General features: G+C 34.4%; 1 protein-coding gene and 1 pseudogene across 1 annotated transcript; one reads left to right on the forward strand and one right to left on the reverse strand.

The window, feature by feature from the left end:
* The first annotated feature begins 1,277 nt into the window (after positions 1-1,277).
* LOC131148399 (uncharacterized) lies at positions 1,278-8,791 on the forward strand. Its single transcript, XM_058098105.1, has 6 exons — positions 1,278-1,297; positions 1,760-1,979; positions 5,982-6,101; positions 6,719-6,769; positions 8,443-8,474; positions 8,762-8,791. Coding segments are annotated over exons 1-6 (444 nt in total). The 3' UTR covers positions 8,763-8,791.
* Positions 8,792-14,791: 6,000 nt separating this feature from the next.
* Positions 14,792-24,676, reverse strand: LOC131148400 (pyruvate, phosphate dikinase, chloroplastic-like; annotated as a pseudogene).
* Between the last annotated feature and the right edge of the window lie 1,077 nt (positions 24,677-25,753).

The following is a 25,753-nucleotide window of genomic DNA, read 5'->3' on the forward strand; positions in this document are numbered from 1 at the left end:
TCCAATTAAGTTAATTGGATTTACAAATCACCCAAAATGAAGATTTGGACATTCTTTAAATTTATACTTTCTTTTTTGGACCTAATTTTTTCCCCTCGCTGCTATGTAAGTTTTCATAGTTGGATTAAGATGGAAAGTTAAATAAATCCATAGGAGTATTTAAAACAACTGTGCAGCATTAATTACTTAAGAATTAATTCTAATATTAAGTTTCCAAGTTTAGATTTATAAAATCACCCAAAATTAAGATTTGTATTATCATTACATTTATATAGTTTCTTTTTCAGCTCAGCTTCCTCTAGCTAATTTTTAAGTTACCATAATTTGCCATAAGTTATAAACCCAACTCAGACTTCCAAAACACAAATTTTTTATTGAAAAATCTCTAAAATAAAAGTACCCATTAAATTTTAACAATCGAAATTATTTTCATCTAAATTAATGACCTGATTTTTTTTCTTTCTTACGTTGATCCATCTATACATGCAGCCTAATTTTGTGGACAAAATGAATTCATTATTCCAAAATGTACTCCATATAATGTTCAAACAATCTATTTAATTATTAATTAAAAACAAAAAACTTCTCCCACCACAATATATATATATATATATATATATATATGTATAGAGAGAGAGAGAGAGAGAGAGAGAGAGAGAGAGAGAGAGAGAGAGAGAGAGAGTATCAAAAATTAAAACAAACCGGGTCCTCCTGCTCCGGATCCGCGGTGGAGCAGCTTGATTTGAAACGCTCCGGCGGTGTACTCCCAAAACAACCCGATTTCATCGCTCGGGTTAACCCGGCGGTCGCGGGCGACGTCCTTCCAGCCGAGGAGGTACGTGTCGTTGGGGCCCTTCTCGAAGACGGTGGCGTCGCCGCGGTGCCGGACGGGGTTGCCGGCGTCGGTGACGTCCCAGAGGAAGACCGACAACTTCTTCCCCCGCTCCACGTGGTTGGCCATCTCCACACTCCAGTACCGGAACACGTGCTCCAGCGCCTCTTGCTCCGTCAGCGCCAGTTTGCCGGCGGCCAGGTCTCCGCTCCTCACCACCTTCCTTATCTGCCAGGGGTTAATGGGGTCGACGGAGGCTGCTGCCGCCGGCGACGGGTAGAGTTCCCTGATCTCCACTATGACCCGCCCAAATACGTTGCTGCTGCAGCTGCTGGTGCTTCCCTTGGCTGCTGCTGCTGCAGCTAAGTCTTCTTCTTCTGCTCTGGTAGGGAAGAAGTTGTAGTAGAATGTTTTCTTCATCGACATCATGTTAATTTTAATGTTAATGGGCGATGGTCTGGGACTGTGAGATCAATTTGTTTTGAGAATTTTATTGATTTATGGGGTTTTATGGTATCCATTATGGGGCCAAGGTGCTGGGAATAAATATCTTTTTTGGAAATTTGTTATTTTCTCGTAGAAAAACTTTCTAAACTAGGACAGAACAATTATATATGTATAGGTTAATTTTCACACACACACACACACAAACAGTTTATATATATTTATAAAATGACAAAAGATATTTACCTTCTTTAAAAACATTTTTTAAATTTTATAAACTTTCCCTCAAATTTGAATATATACACATTCATACCCTTTCCCCTATGGCTGTCAATCCCCCCATCGATCCTCCCCTCAAACTTCTCCTCTCCCCTGTAGCTTATTGATCTACCGCCGCTCACAACAACCCAAAGCCCATCCTCGCTCTCTTATAGCCTCTCATTGAAGAAATCTTCATAACCCTAATTGCGTTAGCGTTTACAGGAAGAAATCTCCTTCCTTCGGCCTTGGTGGGTTTGTGGAACAGTCACCATTTGTGGCTCTGGGCAGCATCATTTCTTGGACTCCCTCAAGCGTCATCTATCTCAATTGCTCTCAATCTGAAATCATCAAGAACGTTGAAGCCTCTCAGTCTCACCTCCACAACCGATTCAAGCCCTCTCACTCTAACTCTGTGAGTGTGGAATTGAAGAATGCATTTAAGGTGTTTTGTTTTTCTGATTGATTTCTTCCAGTATGTTCATGTGTGTGGCTTTCGAACTGTTTGTGTATGTGGTCTCTTTATTTCTGTTTGTGTGTTTGAAAGTGAAGATTATTTTCATCTGCATTGGAATGGAATGCAATTTGTTTCTATGCTACGTATCTTTGTATGATTATTGAAGGATTTTGCTTCTCTAATAGTTCTGATTTTTGGGAAGAAGAATATTGAATCATGCTAAAGAATTGAATCATGCTGAAGCATTCAATATTGAATTGTTTAAAAGGTAGTCTCCATTGAATTGTGGTGAAGTGTTCAAACATTTAGTCAACACATACTGATGTACCATTTTGTGGGATTCAGAGTAGCCAAAAAGAGAGAGAAAAGAAATTGGAGAATATCCAATTATTTCATGGACACAACAGAATATGAACTTGACACTAGGAAATATGATCTCCTCTCTCTCTCTCTCTCTCTCTCTCTCTCTCTCTCTCTCTCTCTCTCTCTCTCTCCCAAGTTTTAAAAAAAAATGGAAAATGTTTGGATAGGTTCACTATTCAAAATATTGACCTTTGGAACAAAGGGCTTATGTATGGATTAGAAGCATTGTGCTAAACCATACTTGTCTTTGAGAGATTGAATTTCAATTTTTAAACTTGAAATTATGTGCATTTTTATGAAATGAGAAGTGTGCGCTTTGATTATATATCGGATAGTACTTAGAATTTTGACTACAAACTGGTATTATTGTATCTATTATGTTGTATCGATCTGTCTCACACTAGTAAATATTAGCAAATAATATTAAATTATATTTTTAATTCTTAAAATTAAAAAAGTTGAATCATTGTAATAGACAAAAAAAAAATGAACCCCATAACCAAAGCTTTTATCTCGTATATGGCATATCATTTTAGCTACAAATCAAGTTTCATTCATTTTCTAAAACTTGTATAAAATTGCTAGATATGCATTTTGAAATTAGTTTTCTTTTTTTGTCATGAACTGGTTGTGTTCAATAGTACATTGTGAAAGGGGTAGAGTATCGATAATGGACCCTAATAGTTATACATACATACATATACACTAAATGATATGCATGACACTACAAAAAAATAGGTTTTAATGACGAAAGTATTAGTAATGGTTTTAAAATCGTCACTAATAGTGTTGTATTAGTCACGGTTTTTAAGAACCGTCACTAATAGTGTAAGCATTAGTGACGGTTTTAGCAGTCGTCCCTAATACGACACTATTAGTAACGGTTTTAAAACCGTCACTAATACTTCCGTCACTAAAAAAAGCGCGGTAAACAATTTTCGCACGGAAATTTTTTCGGGAAAATATTAGCGACGATTCTAGGGTATTAGTGACAGATTAAATTCGTTACTAAAAGTCATTTATTAGTGACAATTAACTAACCGTCACTACTAATATTTATGAATAAATAAATAAAATTAATTAAGGGTATTAGTGACGGTTTCAAAACCGTCACTACTAGTGTTTTTTTTAAAAAATATTAAAAAAAAAATAGATAAGGGTATTAGAGATGGTTTGGAAGAACCGTCACTAATAATAGGGTATTAGTGACTGTTTTCAAACCGTCACTACTAGTTTTTTTATTTCAAAAATATAAAAAAAAAAATTAGTTAAGGGCACTAATAATAGGGTATTAGTGACGGTTTTGAAACCGTCTACTAGTGTTTTTATTTCAAAAATAAAAAAAAAAACTAATTAAGTGTATTAGTGACGGTTTGGGGGAACCGTCACTAATAATAGGGTATTAGTGACGGTTATGAAAATCGTCCCTACTAGTGTTTTTATTTCAAAAAAAAAATTAATTAAGGGTATTAGTGACGGTTTAGAGAATCGTCACTAATAATTGGGTATTAGTGACGGTTTGGAGAACCGTCACTAATAATAGGGTATTAGTGACGGTTTTGAAACCATCTACTAGTGTTTTTATTTCAAAAATAAAAAATAAAAAACTAATTAAGTGTATTAATGACGGTTTGGGGGAACTGTCACTAATAATAGGGTATTAGTGACGGTTATGAAAACCGTCCCTACTAGTGTTTTTATTTCAAAAAAAAAAAAAAATTAGTTAAGGGTATTAGTGACAGTTTAGAGAACCGTCACTAATAATTGGGTATTAATGACGGTTTGGAGAACCGTCACTAATAATAAGGTATTAGTGACGGTTTTGAAATCGTCTCTACTAGTGTTTTTATTTCAAAAATTTTTTAAAAAAAATTAGTTAAGGATATTAGTGACAGTTTGGGAGAACCGTTACTAATAATGGAGTATTAGTGACGATTTGGAGAACCGTCACTAATAATAGGGTATTAGTGACGGTTTTGAAACCGTCACTACTAGTATTTTTATTTAAAAAATATTTTTTAAAAAATTAGTTTAGGGTATTAGTGATGATTTGGGGGAACCGTCACTAATAATAGGATATTAGTGACGGTTTCTAATGCTCAAAATCTTAAATCTCCGCCTTAATTTCTTCTTTCTTCTACTCCCGCCTCCTTCTCCCTCCTACCATCTTTTCATTCCCCAAATTTTATTCTACCCCTCCCTCTGCCCCTCCCTCCTCGCTCCTCCATGCACGCAGCACCACCCACAGCCTCTCCTCGATTTGTGCATCCATGGCGATCACGGACGCGCACAATGGAGCTTTCCTCATCATGCCTCGACAAATCTAAACTAAAATTTCTTCATTGATGGCGGAGGAGGACATCAACGCCGCGAGAAGAGGGCTGGCCACTGTGGCCAACCATCTCATGGTTTTGGATCACCCTGCAATGCCAACAAAATTCTCCTGCTAGCAAAGAATGTAAAATGCAGAACTATTTCTCGTCTATTAATTTCAATGTCAATGTTATGCTATCATTTGCATTCAGCGATTTTTTATTTTGTTAGAGTTTTATTTTGTTGTAATCTTGATAACAGTATTTATTTGTCATTCCCCCCTTCCCCTTCCTAGCATAAATGGCTTCCATCTTACCCTTGGGGGGCTATTAACTTGAAGCATTTTTTATTCTTCTCTGGCAAGCTAGTTGTGTCATAATACTATCAGGCAATAGAATAGCTTTTCTTAGCAAAAACAATTTATTACTACAAATTGATTGTGATGTCTTGTTGCTAACATCTAAGTGAATTTTGTGTGAACAAAAATAAGCGAGACTTTTATTTTATTCAACAAGCAGATGAAGGGAAACAAGAGAGAGCTAATTCAGCTTGGGATTCCTATTTTCGTGCAAATACGTGAGGAAGAGACAAGTGTACACCAAAAGAGTAAGATATTTAGTAGATGTTTCTTATTTCTTCAAAGTTTGGATTTGCTCCTGAAGAATTATTATATAAATTTTCCACTTCTTAAATTCTGGGAAATATTTAATCACAACATGTGTTCTCAATTAATATCGAGCCAATCAAGCTTTTCTTCAAGGTGTCATTGATCATCTTATTCTGTGGCAACTGATACCAAATTATAAAAAACCCAACAACTGCATCATAAATTTCTTTGATGAGGTATTCACTTATTTGCTATGTGATTGTGTTCCCTTTCTACTAATGTAGAGAGTGCAATAAACTTGTAGAGCAGTTTTACAAATCTTGATTTTGTTTGAAGGAGACCAAGAAAATAGTAGAACTGGATGGTAGAGTTTTATGTTGTAATCTTGATAACAGTATTTGCTTAAGAGATGAGGGAAAGTCCTTGTTCAAGCAGATCGCTAGCCAAGACCTCGTTTGCAGCTTCAAAGGGATGGAACCCATCCCAGAACACGTACTCTGTAGCATTAGAGCATGTCCCTATAGATCTGGCATTGCAAAGTATGGCGATGATATTTTGGCTATGGCAGATATTATGTGGCTGCCTCTTTTCTTTTTCTTTTTTTTGGGAAATTTCATGAAATTAAATGATGTTTTCTATCCTCGCAAACCAATTGGGCTACACTATCATGTTTCATTAGTGATATGTTTGATAATTTGATTGTGCAGGGGAGAGACAAAGACTGCATACTGGTCTCCTTTGTAAGATCTAGTGAAAATCCAATGAATCGCATTTCTTCCCTGCTTGGAGACTGGCACAAGAATAATGTGGCGCTAACACACGCAAAGGTAGGCATCTCAGCTCATTTTAATATGCTTGGTCCTATTATTGATTTTTTTTTTTCTTTTTTGTACAAATATGTTAAAAGGTTTTCACCCATCATTGTTTGAATCTGGGAATTACTGCATCCATAAATGGGGCAAGGCTCTCACTGTGGTGCATTATTTGCAAGAAGAGAATATGTCTACCACATTTTTGGTCATGCATTTATTTTGGTGTGCTTACTAGAAAATGATTAGGTTACGGTTAGGATTTATTTTATTTGGTTTATTTGTTTGAAGACTGAAGCAGTTCCTAGTTGATTGTCACCTTTAAATGCTGAAATTGTCAGTATTTAGTAGGGGTTTGGTGCTGGGTTTGTGTGTTGTATGGTATTTTCATATTTTTTTTATGAAAATTGTCAGTTAACCCTCTTTCTGTTTACCTACAGAAAACTACAATTATGTCTTGATTGAAAGGGAAACTTAGAAAGTGCTATAAGAGAAGCATCCACTCTCACTTTTGATCTCTAATATTTACGTATAAATTATACAACGATTGATTTTTTTTATTTCCATAGCTTTGACTTTGCCTTTATTTTTGTTTATTTATGCTGTTGTTTATAAAAGAAATTTTATTTCTACAGGCTGGTTATGTTGGAGAAGATGTGGAGTCAATATTGTATAAGCTTCTTACGGTATGTTTATATACATAATGATTTCACGTATGTCGCACATGATTGCAAATGTATAATCTCGACTCCTATATTTAGGTAATTGTTCATACAATTTAAATATATGAAAAAAATTGATATTACGTTGTCATAATTAAGTTCATAAATTAAAGCAATATTATTTTAAATTATTTGTTTAGAATTAATATTTTCTTTGAAACTATAAAATACATACGCAAACATAGAATTCACCACATATTAAACATTAATGTTTACGTAACTCTGCATATAAAAAACTTAATAAATATGCATCTCTTTTTTTCTTTTATAGAAAAAGAAGAGATATTTCATTATTTCTTTTGTAGAAAAAAAAAAGAGATATTTCATTATAGAGGGAAGATTGTACAAAGAGGAGAATAAGACATCCTCCTAAGGAGCAGATGCAAGTTTTGAGCCTAAAAATACTAGGAACAAACATGAGTTCTTTGATAAATGGGTGGTTGGTAGGAGCCTCAACTCAACTCAACTCAACTTTTGTCACACTGGTGCCTAGAAGAGACTATGCTACTTTAGGCCAATTAGTTTGGTGACAAGTGTTTTTTAAGATTTGAACTTAAGTTTTATCTAAGAGATTAACAAGAGTCTTGGTGGATACCATTTCCCACAATCAGAGTGCTTTTGTTGGTAATAAACAGATTTTAGATGCTGCATTGGTAGTAAATGAGGTGGTTGAGGATGCATTAAGTAGGAAGAAGAGGGTTTGGTTTTGAAAATTTTTGCATCACAAAACTCAACTATGTTTCCCTTAGGTATAATGCTTGCTAGAGCCAACCAAAGTGGCTTATCTTCCCAGCATTATTAGTGTTCTTCTGACCCCATTTCTATTCTCCAAGTTAACATCATCTGCAGAATTTGTCTGATACTAAATTGCAGCCAAAACGCCATTATGATCACCTGCTGAAGAATACTTATGCATCCTGGTTGATGCGAACACCTACTGATCCTTCCTCTCCTTAATCTGATAATAATTAAAAAATAAAAATCATTTCATAATCATTAAATAATGTAACGTGTTTAACTTAGAGAAAACCTCAAAAAATGGTTTGTGATCCACAATAAACATCAATTAACTAGCCCCCCCCCCCCCCTCCATTTTTTTTTCTACACAGTTTTGTCACCTGTGAAGATGGCTCCCCAATCAGCATCCAATGCAACAAAAACAAAAAACAAAAACAAACAAACAAAATTTCTTGTGGTGGGAGGTTGCTGTTGGATGAGATTCTCCTGTTAAGAAGGAGGTTGGGTGCATCAATGTGGAAAGGAAAGAAAAAGAGGTTAAGAAATGGGGAGATATATTGGATCAGAAAGTGATGATTTGAGTTTTGACTGAGGTGGAGGTTTATTGTTGGATGAGATTTGGAAACAATATAGGAATAATTGGGAGTTGTATCATAAATCTTGAAAGTAATATGAATTTTGCAATTTTATAACTTTCTCTTATTGATTTACTTAATGAATTTAAGTTAGTATTTTGAATGACTAAAAAATAGTTTAAAAAGTATATTTATTTTTTACATTGCATTTATAACTATGTAATTTTTTCCTTAGATTTTTCCGTCATTAAGAAGGATTTGTTATATAATTTTAGGTCTACTTTTGATAACTTATATTTTTGATAGTGGGCATATCATTTGCAGTGTATATACAATGAATGGAGGGGTTTTATCTAGTTTATTCGGAGTTTCTTTTCAAAATTGATTTGAAATGCGATAAGTCTGCCCATGTAGACAAAATGAATTTTAGCCTTTTATCTGATAGGTTGTCTCTTATAGTTAAGGTATAATTTAAATATTAATTTTATTTCTCTTGAATCTTGATGCCCTTCTTGCGGTCATTGCATTCACAAGAAGGAAATCAAGATTCAAGAGAAATAAAATTAATATTTAAATCATACCTTAACTATAAGAGACAACCTATCAGATGAAAGGTTAAAATTCATTTTGTCTACATGGGCAGGCTTATCGCATTTCAAATCAATTGTGAAAAGAAAATCCGGATAAACTAAATAAAGAATTGTTGATGCAGCCACCACCATCCACAACCTCGTCGTCCTTCTCTGTCATCCATGACCTCATTGCAGTTAGAGATGGGTATATATCTAATTTCAGTTTAATAGATGATTTAACTTCTAGACTGCACGCTTGGATTGATTTATCTTATGAACTACATGCTAGTAATGGACATTAGGACTGCATGCTTGATTGGAACGCCACCTGCATGGCTGATGCAGTGATGTGTATTTCCTGCTAGTAGATACTTTTAGGTTGTTGCATGTCTTAATCTAAATGACATCTATATGATGCAAAAATATTATGAATTGCATGCTTTTGTGACTTGCAGGTTTGGAAAATGTTCTATTTATAGACGGCATGTTGCCGAAAATTTGTTGAAAATTTTAGGGAAAGGAAAGAAAAATTCAAAAGAGACCAATTTTGGACTATGTGATATAATTTTTCTTTGATTTCTTACTTGCTTGGTGGTTATGCCAATTTTGGTTGGAGTATGTTATTTATGTTTGAAGGTTTAAGTTTAATTTATGTACAACCAAAAATTAATTATTAATTGCCAAAAAAGGAGATTAAAAGTAATATAGGGTCCATCAGAATGGATGGAACACTAGAGGAAGTGGCATTGTTTTTCATGCAAGTAAGTAGAAATTTGTTTCCCATTTTGCTTGTTTGTTCCTCCCTCCCACTCATTTTAGAGTAGCTAATGGCAATAGGGTTTGATTTTGGGAGGATGCTTGGTCTGGTTACAGTCGTTGGAGTAGATGATGCTTCATCTTCTTAAGATTTCCACTCTTCACAATGCACATATCATCTCTTTCTTTTCTTTGGAGAGGAGCTCTATTTCTTGGGATTTTCATTTTATAGTGAATCTCATACCAACTGTGTCTACTCTATGAAATATGTTATTTATGGGGATAATCCACTATATTCTGATATATGTGTTTTATGGGATGCATGAACACGTTACATTATTTAATGCTTATTATATGAAACTCCTATGCACTCGCAAAATTCATTACTAGTTGAATTATTGTGAACTGTTTATTGTAAACACCTAGGTTTGGAGCATATTTCTATGGAAAATGTCATATTTACAGGAGAAATGCTGCCAAAATTTTTCGAAAGCGTATACTAATTTTTTTAACTTTCTTAATTTGTAGGGTTTGCACCTGTGACAACGTCAGGACGATGTCATGCACTACGGATGCAACTTTTCACTTTTTTTGTTATCTGAACAGATGAAATGTATTTGAATTTGAATTTGTATAATGTATTTGTATTTAAATTTGAATTTGTGTAATATATTTGTATTTGAATTTGAATTTGTATAATATATTTGTATTTAAATTTGAATTAGAATTTTGAATAATTTATGAATTTTATTGCAATTATGGTTTAATGTTATGTATAAGAAAATGTAATTTAATTACAGATTTTTAGAGGAATTAATAATTGGAAAAAAATTAATTTCACTACTAATTGTCCAATTTAAGTATTAGTGACGGTTTCAAAATCGTCACTAATAGCCTTTTTTAGTTTTAATGAAGGTTCTCAAACCGTCACAAATAATATGGCTTTAGTGACGATTCTGCAGAACAATAGTGATGATTCTAAAACTGTCACTAATAATAAAGCAATAGTGACGGTTCTAAACCTGTCACTAATAATAGAGTAATAGTGACGGTTTTAAAATCATCACTAATAATAGAGCATTAGTAATAGTTTTACAACCGTCACTAATAATAGAGCAATAGTCACGGTTTTAAAAGCATCACTAATAATAGAGTAATAGTGACGGTTTTAAAACCATCACTAATAATAGAGCATTAGTGACGGTTTTAAAACCGTCACTAATACTATGGCTTTAGTGACGATTTTTGGTCGATCCGGTGTAAAATCTATAGTGACGGGTTTAGGTTTTTAGTGACCGTTTTAATCCGTCACTAATACTCTATTATTAGTGACGGTTTGAAAAATTCGTCACTAATAAGTATTAGTAACGGCAAGTATAGCGACTAATTGAAAATCGTCACTAATACTAGTAGTGACGGTTTTGTGAGTATTAGTGACGGTTTAAAACCGTCACTAATAACCTTATTTTTTGTAGTGTGAGATTGCTTTTAGAGATTCTTATGCTTCTTCTGCCATGGAAATCTATTTTTGTTTGGCAAGGTCCTAGAAAAAAGGGATAATATCATAATCAGTTCTAATTCTAAAGTACTAGAATTGATTGAGAGGTATAAGGGAATTAAAAGTATTCCTATTATAGTCAATGTTAGTCACTTGCATTCTCAACTTACACAATAGACTTCTAATTTAGGGCCACCATCATCTCAAGATGCTAACCCGACCCAATGGGCTTTTAGGGCATGATTATGGTAATGATGAGTCTTTCTAATCATCATTTTGATGAGGTATGCAATGGTGGGAGTAGTTCAAATGAGGAGTTGGATGTTCTCACCCATGCTAACAATCCTTGTCAAAGCTCACAATTTGATGGAGTTAATGATAGTGGGAAAGTAGTGTTGGAGCCTTTTGTGGTCTACAAGAATGTCACTAAATTTGGTGATGCATTGAGAGACTTTTACATCCAAAAGTGTTTCAATTTGAAAAGAGATAAAAATGAGAAGTCTAGGATGACTGCTAGGTTGCGATAAATGGATGCCCTTGGTGACATTTAATGACATTTAAAATCAAAGTATTCCTACAAGAGCATACATGTATTTGTAGTGTGAAAAACATGAATGCAACTTCTACATGGATCTCTCAGAAATTGTGTAGCTTACGTGTTGTCGTGAAAAATGAATGCACGGTGGAATAAAACGATCATACGAATCAATACTCAATAGTGAAATATATAGAATAACAATCACGCAAATTATAATCAAAGCAATAACAAAGATACAAAGAATTACGTGGTTTGGCAATGCCTACATCCACGGGGGCAATTGGTAATGTGATTTTACTATCACTACAAAAAATAAGATTATTAGTGAAGGATCAAAACCGTCACTAATAATCACAAAATCTATTAGTGACGATTTTATAAGTATAAGTGACGGTTTTTAATTAGTCACCATAACTGTGGTTACTAATAATTATTAGTGACGAATTTTAAAAACGTCACTAATAATAGACTATTAGTGACAAATTATAACCGTCACTAAAACCCTAATACCGTCACTATAAATTCTACATTGGATCGGCTCAAAATTGTCACTAATAGTATAGTAGTGGTGACGAATTTCAAAATCACACTAATAGTAGAGTAATAGTGAAGGTTTCAAAACTGTCACTAATAGTAGAGTAATAGTGACGAATTTCAAAATAATCACTAATAGTAAAGTATTAGTAAAGGTTTCAAAATCATCACTAATAATAGAGTATTAGTGACAAATTTCAAAATTGTCACTAATAGTAGAGTATTAGTGACGAATTCAAAACCATCACTAATACTTGGGCTTTAGTAATGGTTTTGAAATTCGTCACTAATATTCTACTATTAGAGAGGTTTTGAAACCTTCACTAATACTTAAAAAATAGACAATAGTGATGGTTTTAAAACCGTCACTAATTATTTAAATTTTATATTTTTTAATAATTAATTCCTATAAAAATCTGTAATTATATTTTTGCATACATAACATTAAACCATAATTACTAAAATAAATTCATAAATTATTCAAAATTCTTATTCAAATTCAAATACAAATACATTATACAAATTCAATTAAAATAATGAAATTCCATCTATTTAGATAACAAAAAAAATACAAAAAAATTCAAAACTCAAATTCAAATACAAATACATTATACAAATTCAAATTAAAATACAGAAATTTCATCTATTTAGATAACAAAAAAAAATACAAAAATAATAATCAAAAGCTGCATCCGACTGTAGTGCATGGCATCGTGTTGATGTTGTGACAGCCGCAAATCCTACAAATTAAGAATTATAAATAATAAAAAAATTAGTATACGATTTTTGAACATATATGTGTACGTGTTATAAGTATCAATGATTTGATAGTAAAATAATCGGACATTAAGACATAGTTAAAAAAAATGATATAATTTTAAATAGCTAAGTTTTATCATTTAGAAAAAATTTGGCAGTATTTCGTCTGTAAATAGAATATTTTCCATAAAGGTATGCTCCAAATCTAGGTGTTTACAATAAATAGTTCACAATAATCCAACCAGTAATGAATTTTATGAGTGCACAAGAGTTTCATATAATAAGCATTAAACAATATAATGTGTTTATGCATCTCACAAACAATCTATATCAAAATATAGTTTTATGAAAAAATAGAATGTGACGTTCATGGTTTACATGACTTCCTTAGGACACAAAAACAACTATAATAATCAAATAATGCAAATGAGTCCATGATTGATAGAATTTTCACTTCTATTTTTTTTTTAGAAAAAAAAAAAAAGGCGACACCTCCATTTATTTATTGATAACCCCTCACTTTTGGCGGAAGAATACCGTGGTTACAAGACAATCAATGGGAGATAACAAAAGACAACACGTTAAAAACCTCCCAAAGAACAACACCAACATCCAGCCAAAAACTGGGTTACAAGTCCAAACAAAACAAAACAAAACAAAATAGGACCTACAAAACAAAACTCACGCAGCAAAATAAAATAAAAGATAAACAACATAAAGCATAAGCTAAAACCAAAAGAAAATCAGTTAAACATACTTCATATAAGTTGTACACATCTTCTCCAATTTATACAAATCATTGTTAACTCTAGTGAGTTGACTATAATTTGTAAACAAACTATTCATCCCCATAGCACCTTGTCGAGCGAAGGCATCTGCCACTTTGTTCCCTTCTCTAGACCAATGATTTTCACTTAGCATATGCAAAAGTAAATTTAGAGATAAAGTTCAAAATTCATTTGAATTTCACTCATCCTTTCAAAAATGGTTTAACATTCAACACACTATAATCATTCTCACAAATATAGTATATGACTTTAATTATTTTGGAAAAAATTTAACAAATTTTCAGCAGCATGTTGTCTGTAAATAGAACGTTTCCCAAGCCTACAAGTCACAAAAGCATGCAATTCACAAAATTTTTACATCATATAGATGTTCAATGAGCTTAAGACAATTAAGCGCACAATAGTTGACGAAGTAAAAGTGGGTTTTATTATAAGGTAACATACGCGAGTTGTTAAAAGTTCAAACTAATATGAAATAGCTAGGATACATATTCCCTTCGTAAATTTTTGAAATGGTCATCTATTTTCTATTCCACATTTATTGGGATACCACCAACATAATTTGCCTTGGAATGACACCCCTTCCTATTCTTTTGTTCTATGCCTTGCCCATTCCATTTTGCGGACCATAGCAACCTATCTATTGAATATGTGGTTAGATCATATGTGCTCTTGTGTTTTGAGTGTATACATCACACTTTCTCTATATGTGTGTGGGTGTGTATGTGTGTATGTATATAAATCTCTCTTTTTCTATGTGGAACTAGATGACCTAAAGGCGAGTCAAAGGTGTTCTTGGGATAGACATTTGAAAGTGTGACATGACTTTAAATTGAAAGTGTTGCGGATGGAAGTAGATGATAAAAATAGATGTGAAATTAGGTTGCAAAGAGAGACAGGCTGGGGTATGATTTAATAGGAAAAAATTATATTAATAAATTGGAGCACTTAGACTTGATTGAGGTTGGTGTATTTGGGATTAAGTTTATCACTTTTGTCGTACATATGTAATCGCAAATTGAGATAAGTGCTTGACAATTTCTTAATACATGGAAACATTCATATAAATTTTCTGAAGTTAAATTTGTTCATGTAGCAGAATTTTAAGAAATTGAATGGGAAATGTTGGTTGGAATGGGATTTTAAGAAAGTTAGATATACATCCATTGACACATACATACACACATATTTATATACACACACACACATACATATTAAGACATAATACTTATAGCTCTGTCAAGCCCTCCATCTTATTTAGCTCGGATGGGATTGGACCCTTTAAGTTCTTTCCTGAAAGAACACTGTTCAACAACTCAGTAGAAATCATCTTCAAAGTAGGTCAAAAAGTAGGTTAGAATGTTTGACTTTCTTAACAAGTTTTTATATCAAAGTAGGTCAAAAAGTAAGTTCATGTACAGGACTGAAACCTTTTTGGACCCCAAATTTGGTAATTTTGACAACCTGTTAGCAAATTTTTTTTTTTTTTTTTTAATTTCCACTTTAATATGATTTTTGTTTCTTATTGAGACGTATAAAGATTTTATGATATTTTAGTGATGGTCTTAAGCCATGATTTTAGGCTTATTCTATTTTCTTTTTCAGGATTTTTTGAGTTGTCTAGAAGGGTGCTAAATTTTTTTGGGTATTTGGAGTATGAATACCGTTGTAAGACCACTGGCTACATCTGAAATTCAACTACAGAATTCAATATATTAGTGATGATCTTAAGCCATGGTTTTAGGCTTATTCTACTTTCTTTTTCAAGATTTTTTGAGTTGTCTAGAAGGGTGATGGATTTTTTAGGGTATTAGGAGTATTAATAGCCTTTTAAGACCACAGGCCACATCAGAAATTCAATAACAGATTTCAATTCTTCTTATCCTTATTTTCATAGTGAAATTAGGAATAGCTTCCCAAGAGGGGGGGTGAATTGGATTCTAAAAGTTTCTTTTAATTCCTTTTAAAATACCTTAAACTTCTTTTATTTATTTTAACCAATTCTTGACTTATTTTTTAATTCCTTAATCAATCAAGAACTTAGTTCTTTTATGTAATCAATTAAACACAATCTTCAAAGCAAATAATCAATTTATTTGCCAAGTACAAGTTAAACAACAAACAACCACACCAAGATATAAAGTATTCAGCAATTTGGTAATATAAGATCTTGAGATAGTTTATTTGTTTATATAAGCCCTGTGATTATGAATTATAATTTATGCTTACTGAAGTAAAGCCCTGTATAAATAAATCCAATCACTCTTTCCAAATATTTAGAATTCAAATAAACTCTTGGTAAATTTATCTTTGGGGTGTTAACCAAATAACGTACTCCCGTATGGTTTCCACAAGATATGGTGTAACCAACGTACTCCCTTTCGGTTTCCGCAACCCAAATCAAAATTGGATTTTAAGTTTACTTGATTTCCAAATATGCATAGTATGTATAATTTAGATATTTAAATCATCCACGCAGTTGTATATGAACTGAAATTAAAGAATAGGGAAAGAGAGAGTGAGACGGAGATTTTTACGAGATTCGACTTATACCCAGCCTATGTCCTCGCCTTTGGCAAACCACCAAAGGATTCACTAAACCTGTTCCATTGACGGGTGGAACAAAACCGATTACAACACTCCTTGGTTAAGGCTAGAGTCTGCCTTCTCCAAATGATATTCCCTCGTTCGGTCGCTCCTTACATAGGTTAGAGTCTGCCTCTCTAAGCAATATCCCCTTACTTAGCCAACGATCCAAACACCTTGGAACGTCAATGAACTACAAGAAACATAAAATAGAATCTGCGTACAAGTATACTCTCTCAAAGAGCAAGTTAGTACAATTTCAGCACTATATACTTAAATGTAAAATATCAATAGGAAATAGAATAAAGCTCAAGTGTAGAATTCACCAATATCCTTCTTAGAAGAGGATTAGCAGTAGGAATTCAAAGGAAGAAGGATCAACACTTCAGAGTTCTCAGCAAAAGAATTTTCCAATGAGTGAGCAAGAGAACTTAGGAAGAACAAGAATACTTTCAGCTTCTCAAAACAGATTTTTCAATTCTTAGTTTTTTATTTGTTTTGCAAAACCATGTATTTATAGGCTTTCAAACTTGAAAAAGTTTCCTTAAAGAATTTCCCTATTTATTAGAATATTTAAGGTTCAAACGGCTATAATTTAAAACATTCGAATTTCAAAAATTTGCCCGTTGAACAATTTTTAAATGTCTGACAGCAGTGACCTCATTTCAGTGTTTTGGCCATAACTTTTTCTATATGACTCCAAATTAGGTGATCTTGGTGTCAAACGAAAGCTAAGAGAAAATACTATAACTTTTGTGTTTATCACTATTTAAAATAATAAGTTCTTGATAGAGAAAAATTCACCTCAATGCGGCTATATAAAAACTGACAGCATTTGGGAAAAAAACTCTTTTTGGTGCTCTTTATTCCAAAAATGATTTTAACCTTTTTAAAATAATTTTTGACCATATAAAAATATTATTCAGGTATTTTAAAAAGTATCTAGGTCTAAGAAGTTAACCTAAGAGCTTCAAAATATTTCAAATGATATTTTAGACATTAAAGCACTTACATGAGACTTCTAAAATATTAACATTCTAAGTTCTTGAGTCTTCATGCTTTGTCCTTTGATTGAATCCATATTTTCTTCAAACTTCCATATTCTTTAAGCTTTCTTACTTTGCCTTTCTTTGAATCTTTTGACTTTAATATGCCTTGGCTTTCAACAACTTATTCATGTCCTCATGTTCTTCAACAAGTAATTCATGTCTTGGCTCATTTAAGCTTCATTTGATCCTTGTGAGCACTTTAACCTTGCTTCCATCATGTTTGATCCTTGTGGGCACTTTGACCTTACTTTCACATATATGAATCCTGAAATATCATTACTCACACAATTACATTAAATTTCACTTGTTTGTTAGCATCAAAATAAGATAACAAGATTTTAAGCCTTGTTAGGCTAACACATAGAAACTTAGAATTGATCTAGGAATAAGATTAACTTTTCCAATATTAATACCTTTTTATATTTCTGCTTCTCATTACACCATTTATATATTATTGAGTAAGCTGAAAATCGACAATGATGTGGCTCTAATGACACTAGGTCTTGTAAATTGATAGACAACCAAGAAAGCATATGAGCAATTGATTATTATCACTTGCCAAAAGCTTCTCAACATATATATACATATGTATGTATGAATGTATGTATGTATATACATCAAACTTTTAAAAAGAAGAGAGTTTGAAGGGGAATCATTTGTCATACAACCTTGGAAACCAAGCATGGGATTTACTTCTGATAATTTCTCAATTCTAGAGAAAACCTCATCTTCAATCATTCCAGTTTCTGTGGTAAGTTCACTAACAATTTGTTCAAGATTGCCTTCTGGAAGAAATTCATGAAGAGGAGGATCTAATAGTCGCCCTGTAACGACCCAAAAATTACACCATTTTTTTTAAAAGAATATAAATTACTATGATATCCTTGTAATATCTGCTATAACATCTCAGGCCCCAAATGGGCACTAAGGTATCCTTGTACACAAATTGACACACCTATGCAGCGGAAAACATAAAGTCATACACTCATATTTACAATACCAGAATTCAGTGTTTCCAAACCATACATACTTGTTTACACATCACCCTCGTATCATCTACTCAAAAAATACAATCCCCTAAATACACTTACCCTATAAACAGTGCAGTACAAAAGATTTCTCTATCTGCAAGTCTGATCTGCTCGCCTAGTTGGATCACTTAAAAAATGTTAAATCACTGGGATGAGACAACGCTCAGTAAGAGGAAATATGCTATTATTAGTGTGTGGCAACTGAGTTTCGTAAATATTATACTGACAATATATGAAACTATAAAAGCTGGTAAATCAATATACAGTATAACTTACATCTATCATAGTTTAAAGTATAACTGTAATATATGAGTTTTTCTACTTTTTCATACTTCTAGTATCATACTATATCTACTGATATTCTGTAAATTTGAATATATATACATAACTGAGATGTTTACCCTGGAAAACTATACGTCATGATTAAACCTCTCATGACAAGGTTGTGCGGCTCGTAGGTGGGACTTAATCCTGGTTGGCCTAGCTAATAGGTAAGTCAACTGTATTCTACCAATCCTCAGTCCGGCCAAACTACAACCTCTCCTAGGCTCAGAACTGATAACTATCTCGTCAAACCGGCCACCTCAACCTAGTCTTCTGGGGAGTCTGCAATCCCTCCACGCATGGTTGATGAAAACCATCCACACACTATCTAAAATGTGTGGTTGCACTCTGATCTATACTAGCAACAGTACCGTGCTTTGCTAATTGAATCTATCTGAAATAATTCATCATGGATATGATACTGTATAGTACTAATATATATAATTATCTTATTGTTTCATCATGATTCCAAAATAACAATAACACTATAAATCTGATATGAAAACACTATAATATCTAAACTGAAATAACTATAATACTTGAGCTGTAATTTCTGAGTGAATGAACTGAATTATCTAAGTGTTATGGTTTTGAAATTTTGGAAATCATGGTATTCTGTTAATACTATCAAATATGTCTGTCTGTATATATATTTGTTTGCAAAATATATTTGTCTGTATAATATCTGTTTGTAAAATATATCTATCTATATATACACTGTAATTCATAATTCTGTAAAATCTAGTAAAACATGTTTCTATGCAAAAACACTGTAAATCATGATATTCTGAAAAACTATATAAACTTTGTACTAAACAAATATCTACTTAGGCCACACAATTAATAAAACTCATATTTTAAAATCTGAAAAATTGTATAATTTATACCATGTACCTTAATAAACAAATGCAATAATTGAGTGATAATATTTCTGAATTTACTAGCATAACATATTTCCCTTACCTAACCGGTTGGGAGACTCACCTCCAAATTTATGCTTACGCTCACGGCGTACTATCCCCAAAATCCTGAAATAATACATATATACATATTTCCAATAAATCAACTGTATTTCTCCGAACCTACATACTCGTAATTTTGTGAACTATAGTTTACCTAAGCTCCTAGAAATGTTCACTGGAGTCCTCAACCCATGTCTGCAGGGTCCCAAAAACACCCTAGTCCGGAACTCATAACATCCTAATTTATTCCACAAAACGTCAGTATATTTCCATACAACACAAAATCTAAACTCAGGTAAGCCTGGTAATACTAAAAATACCCCAAAATAATCTACATATCCTGGTTTTGGGATGTTGCCCAAGTTGGCCAAACTAACAATCTGTTTCAGTAGACTTATAGAGAATCTCTCCAGGATCAACGTGGTGGCTTCTAATCGTCGAAATGGGGAGAAACGGGGCGAGAATTGTAGAGAAAAGGAGAGAGAAAGAAAAGAGAGAAAATGAATTTCTCTCACTGAAACCTGATTTTGACTATATATATAGAGTGCTCTCCACGTGAACTCGTTGACGAGTCACATCACCTCATCAACGAGACTAAGAAGGATGTTCGTTGATGAACACATGACTCTCGTCGACAAAATTTAGGTCCTGAAATCAGCCCCTCAGTAAATTCTCATCGAAAAGACACGCGTCCGCATAAACGAGCCCGAGAAAATTGTTCAATTTCCTTTTCTTCCTCCTTTATTTATTATTTAATTTCTATAATTAGTCGGGTTACTACACGGGCTGTCACTAGAAGTCCTGAAATTCAAGCAATGCACTTCATACAGATATGAAAATTATCAAAAACATTCAGTAAGTTAAATTCATGCAAACTACACCACTGACTCCAGCTTTTTAGCATTGTATGTAGGTGGGATGATGCTATCCCTTCATTGCTGGGCCACAGGACAAATATTTAAATGACATCAAAAAGGTAAACTGATGGAAGGAAAATATACCATCCATTGCATGAAATATGCCTTCAAAATCAGATCTTTAATAGGGCAGTAAAAGATCCAGGGCCATCTTCCTCTGTTCAGATGTGACCGCCATTATCATCTTTCTAACAGCCTTTATCCTCTCATCTGACGCAAAGAACTGAAATGCCCCAACACATAAAAAAGTGTCAATAAACTTGAAGGTAACTCTGCCAGATACAACACAACACTGCTAAGCAGATAAAAGAATTTATAGTTCTTAGTTTCCAGTTAACATTGATAGGTATATACTTACAACACAACACCGCTGAGTGGATTGCAGAATTTATAGTTCTTAGTTTCCAATTACATGGTGATCTTTTGATTATAAGGGATATCATAATGCCCCATGGTTTGTAAGGGTCATAGAAGAACAAGAAGAAGAATGAAGATGATGGAGACAATGACGATGGTGGTATGGATTATAGATTTACCATGTGCTCTGTCCTACATAGTCCAGTCCCTTGGGCACCATTATTTCTTGCTATAAGTGCATCTTCAGGTGTATCAGCATTTGCCATAACCTATAACAAAGTTATACTATCAAACAAGAAATTTCCAACAACAAATTATGCTATTAAATAAAGGCCTCCTGATACACAAATGAAAAAATGATACCTTGAGCCACCTTATTTTATCAGCACAAGACATGACAATCTCCAAATCACCACTTAGAGCTGGAGGAGAAAGAGGTTTCTTTCCTAAGATCACTTCACCAGCAGACCCATTGAGTGAAAGCCATTCCCCTTCTTCAATGACGCTGTCCCCAACCATAACAACCTGCATTATCAACTAAAGACTAAATGAACTCTCCATGTTCTATAAAGCAAACCCCCTCCCTCTCCTTTTCTTCTGGCAAAAATAACCTGCAATGATTGAAAATTGAGAATGTTCAATACTTCACCTTCTCAGTATCATTGACTCGGATGTCAGAACAACCAGAAACACAACACTTTCCCCATCCACGGGCTACAACAGCTACATGAGATGTCATGCTGCCTCTAGCTGTCAAGATCCCAGCAGCTGCATGCATTCCACCAATATCCTCTGCGCTGGTCTCTGTCCTTACCTTTAACCATGTATATCGTGAAAGAGTTCTAGTTAGGCAGTTGAATCAAAAACCATGTAAAGATTATGTTCAAAGACAGCATGGGGATAAAGAATTGAGATGATTAGTTCACACAAGTTGTTTCTATTCAAAGCAGTGCCATGTATTTACATTACCACACGACCAGAACAATTAAATCCAAAAATTCCTTTTTCATATCAAATGGGTTTTGTGGACAGGAATGCCATCTTGTAAGAAGCTAGCCCAACCAGAAATATGCATCATCTCATACCAAATTAAAATTTTTAAATGAATATGGAAATTAAAATTTAAAACGAAAATTGAGTATACCAGGATGACACTCTTTCCTTGTGCATGCCATGCTTTAGCATCATCAGCACGGAACACAATCTGGCCAACTGCACCTCTTGGAGATGTAGGTAGATCAGTGGCAACGACTTTGTCTTTGTAAGTAGATGGATCTTCAAACTAATTCAACAATTTCTAATAGCATCAGACATAATGTAGAAACCCGAACCGAAAAGATAAAGCAAATAAATAAGAAAAGAAGTAATGAAATTTTTTAAAGGATAAAAGCAGGATTTGTCCACGAACTCCCTGTTTTCCTCGACAAAGTTCCTTCTACAATTCATCGACGAAGTTCAGGCATCATTGACGAGGAAATGCTGAGAGAAATTTCAAGCTTCACAATTCGTCAACGAACTCATTCCTTCGTTGATGAACATCCTTCTATAGTTCGTCGACGAAGGCACCATTTTGTCAATGAAGTTGGCGGAGTCAACGGCCTATAAATAGATATTTTAGTTGCTTAAGGATTAAGAAATCACAATTTCTCTCTCTTTCTCTCTCTAACCAGCGCCCCTCACTCTCCCTCTACAATTCTTCACCGTTCGTCACCAGATTCGATGATCGGAATTTACCACGAAGATATAAGGGAAATTCTCTACAAGTCTAGCGGAGTAGATTTTTTGAACGGGGACTTTTTAGGCGCCATTCCAAAACCATGGTAAGTAGGTATTTTTGGAGTTTTATTGTTCATTTGAAGTATAGGGAACTTAGGGAATGTTTAATGAAAAGTATTCTGTGGGTGGGGATGATTAATTTGGGGAAAATGTATTTCAGGGTTTTGAACTTGGAACGCCTCAGGGCGTGGATCTAGGGTTTCAGAAGGCTTTCTAGTAAGTCAGGTAAGGGGATTAAGTCAAGTCAGGACTTTTACTAAAATGGAACTGATTAAAATGCTATATATATGTATATGTATATGTATATTTATATTTTCAATTGTCATTTCAAAAACCAACCATTCAAAATGGATTTTCAAACCTATGATATATGATATGGTATTTTGAGTAAAAATGAATGGTCAAAAGTTTGGTTTAACATTATAAATATGATATACTGTATACTGAAATTGTGTAGCAAATGGACAATGTTTCAAAGTTATTGTATAACTGAGTTTATGGAAATGTTCGTGAAATGCTGGAAATATTTGTGAAATAATGGAAATCTTTGTGAAATATTCGAACTGCTTGTGAAATACTAGAACTGTTTGTGAAAACACAAGGGTTTTTTTTTATGACGGCGGCAAGGGCCGGGATGTGATATAGCGGCTATAAGCCGAGTTTTATATGATGACTGCGAGGGCCAGGATTTGATATAGCGGTTGTGAGCCAAGAGGTATATGACAATCGGGGGCCAAGTTTTTTAACATGACAGATTTTATATGAAATGAGTGGAAATACAATTTTTATTACTTAAATTGCATGATATACTTTAGGAACCTTGAGGACCAGTTATGTTATGAGCACAGTACTGTTGTTAGAGATTTAGTATTTGTCCATGTGCGCCCACACTGTTCTAGATGAAAGTGTAGGGTGGTCTCGGCCGATTAGCCTTAGGAGAGGGTGTACCTTCCCTAGAAGCCCGGACTTCCAGGATGTGGTAGGGCAATCGGAATCCTGCAAGCAAGTTGTGGATGCCTGTGTAGTCGGAGTTAGATGTAGACGTATGATTTGACTTTGTCTGGATTGATCACCCTAGGCTTGGTCCAGCCTTCGAGCTGCACAACCCATGCCATAGGGGAAGTAAATGGCATTAGTCACAGGGAATGTCTTTTATGCATATTTGTAGATTTATGTAAATGATGTTATTTATTTACTAAATTGTTTATATCATGAAAATAAGATGAGTATTTTCAGCAGTATAAAGAGAGTACAATGTATAAATGCTATTTTCAGTTAAATGAAGGATGGATGTTTTTTGTAAACACCTAATGCATGCTGACCACACACTAATGTTAACTTAATCTGCCTTACTGAGAAGTGTCTCACCCCAATATACAAATTATCTTTTCAGGACCATCTCAAGGTTGAGGTTAGAGAACTCCAGGGCGGGTTGATAACCAGTTAGATTTTTTTTTTTTTTTTTTTTTTGTGAGTGTCAGTAAGAACTCTACTGTATTTAAGTTAGGTTTGAAGCCCTGAATATGTATTATGAGTGTATGGACTGAGTTAGTTTTAGTATTGTCTTATGGTTTGTATTATGAGGATTGCGAGACTCTGATGTATGTTAGTATCATAGAACTCTTGTAATGGATTATGGAGACTATTTTATTAATTTTTGCTGCAATGTTATAATGACTATGGTATCAGGTACACAGATGTCATTAAAGTAGCACCCCAGGCCCACGTGGCTGGTCGGGGCATTACAGGTCGTATCAGAGCCTAGGTTTGCTAGGTTCTACAGAATTTGATGGTTGATAATTATTAGAGTATAGGTGGAGATAAGTTAAGGATAAGAATGGGTACGTTAGGTTGGGTTTTAGTCTAGAAGTTTAGAGACGGTGATCTTTCGATGGTTTTCTGTGTTTTTCCTAGAATGACAATTTCAGGAAAACCATGGTAAATCCATCGATGGTTTCATCTCTAGGTTGAGAGACTAGAGCTCGGAAATTTAGGTTGGGAACTTTAGGTTGGAGGAGTATGTACATAGTGTCAACATTATAATTAAAGGTCAGTACCTTGGCAGTTTTGTAACAGAAGTGTATAAATGATTCCTTTAACTGCAAACTCATATGTTTTAATTTTTAGTCATTCCATACTTGCATCGTCCATGATAAATGTGGAATTTCTAAGTCGTTTCTATCCTATCTTCAGGGTGGATCCCAGGGGAAAGGATGTCATGGTTGGAGGGGATAATCATATGGAGACCTCCAGCGAAGATGATGCCGATTCCTCAGCAGTTCTATGTAGTATAGCACGTCAGGCTAGGAAGGAAACTCAGAGGGATTCCCGAGAGCAGGATCAACTATTGGCGAATAGGGGCTGCACGTTCCAACCATTTACCCAAACGAATCCGCTGGCATTTTCTGGAGGAGCGAACCTGATTGCAGTTGAAGATTGGGTTCAGGAGATTGAGGAGTTGTTAGGCGTGCTAGAGTGCACAGAGGAACAGAACGTGAGGTTTGCCACCTTTAAGTTGGTGAGGGAAGCAAAGAAGTGGTGGAGATCGGCTAAGCTGGTGGAGGAACAGTGCCCAGGGTATGCATCTATTTACCTGGAGTCGCTTCAGAGAGGTTTTCTTCAACATATATTTCCCTATTGCCACTAGAGAGGCGAAGACAGAGGAGTTCCTGCATCTGACCTAGGGGCCCATGATTGTGTAGGAGTATATGGCCAAGTTTGTGGAGCTATCTCGTTTCACTCTGCATATGGTCCCGGATGAGTCGAAGAAGGCTTGGATGTTTAAAAAAGGTCTGAGGCAGGGAATACGCTCATAGGTAGTGGCATTATTGACACAAAGCTTTTATGAGCTGGTGGACAGGGCCATGGCAGTCGAGGCCAGTATTCAGGAGGGGGAGAGAGCAGCAAATCAGAAGAAGAGGCTTTTGCCTCAGGGTTTCTAGTCCAGCTCTAGCCAAAGTTCATGGAGGCGGCCTAGTAATTTCATGGGCCAGCGACAAGAGATGGGATCTCGAGCCCCTCAGGGGAATTCTCAGCATCCTATATATCTCAGATGCCATAAGGGGCATTGGGGCAAATGTAGGGTTGGAACATATACCTAGTACCGATGCAGTAGGGCAGGACATCAAGCGCAGGACTGCCACGCGATGTTGAATTACATACCCCTACAGCATCAATATGGGAGAGGT

Source organism: Malania oleifera, chromosome 2, assembly GCF_029873635.1.
Source record: "Malania oleifera isolate guangnan ecotype guangnan chromosome 2, ASM2987363v1, whole genome shotgun sequence".
Classification (NCBI taxonomy): domain Eukaryota; kingdom Viridiplantae; phylum Streptophyta; class Magnoliopsida; order Santalales; family Ximeniaceae; genus Malania; species Malania oleifera.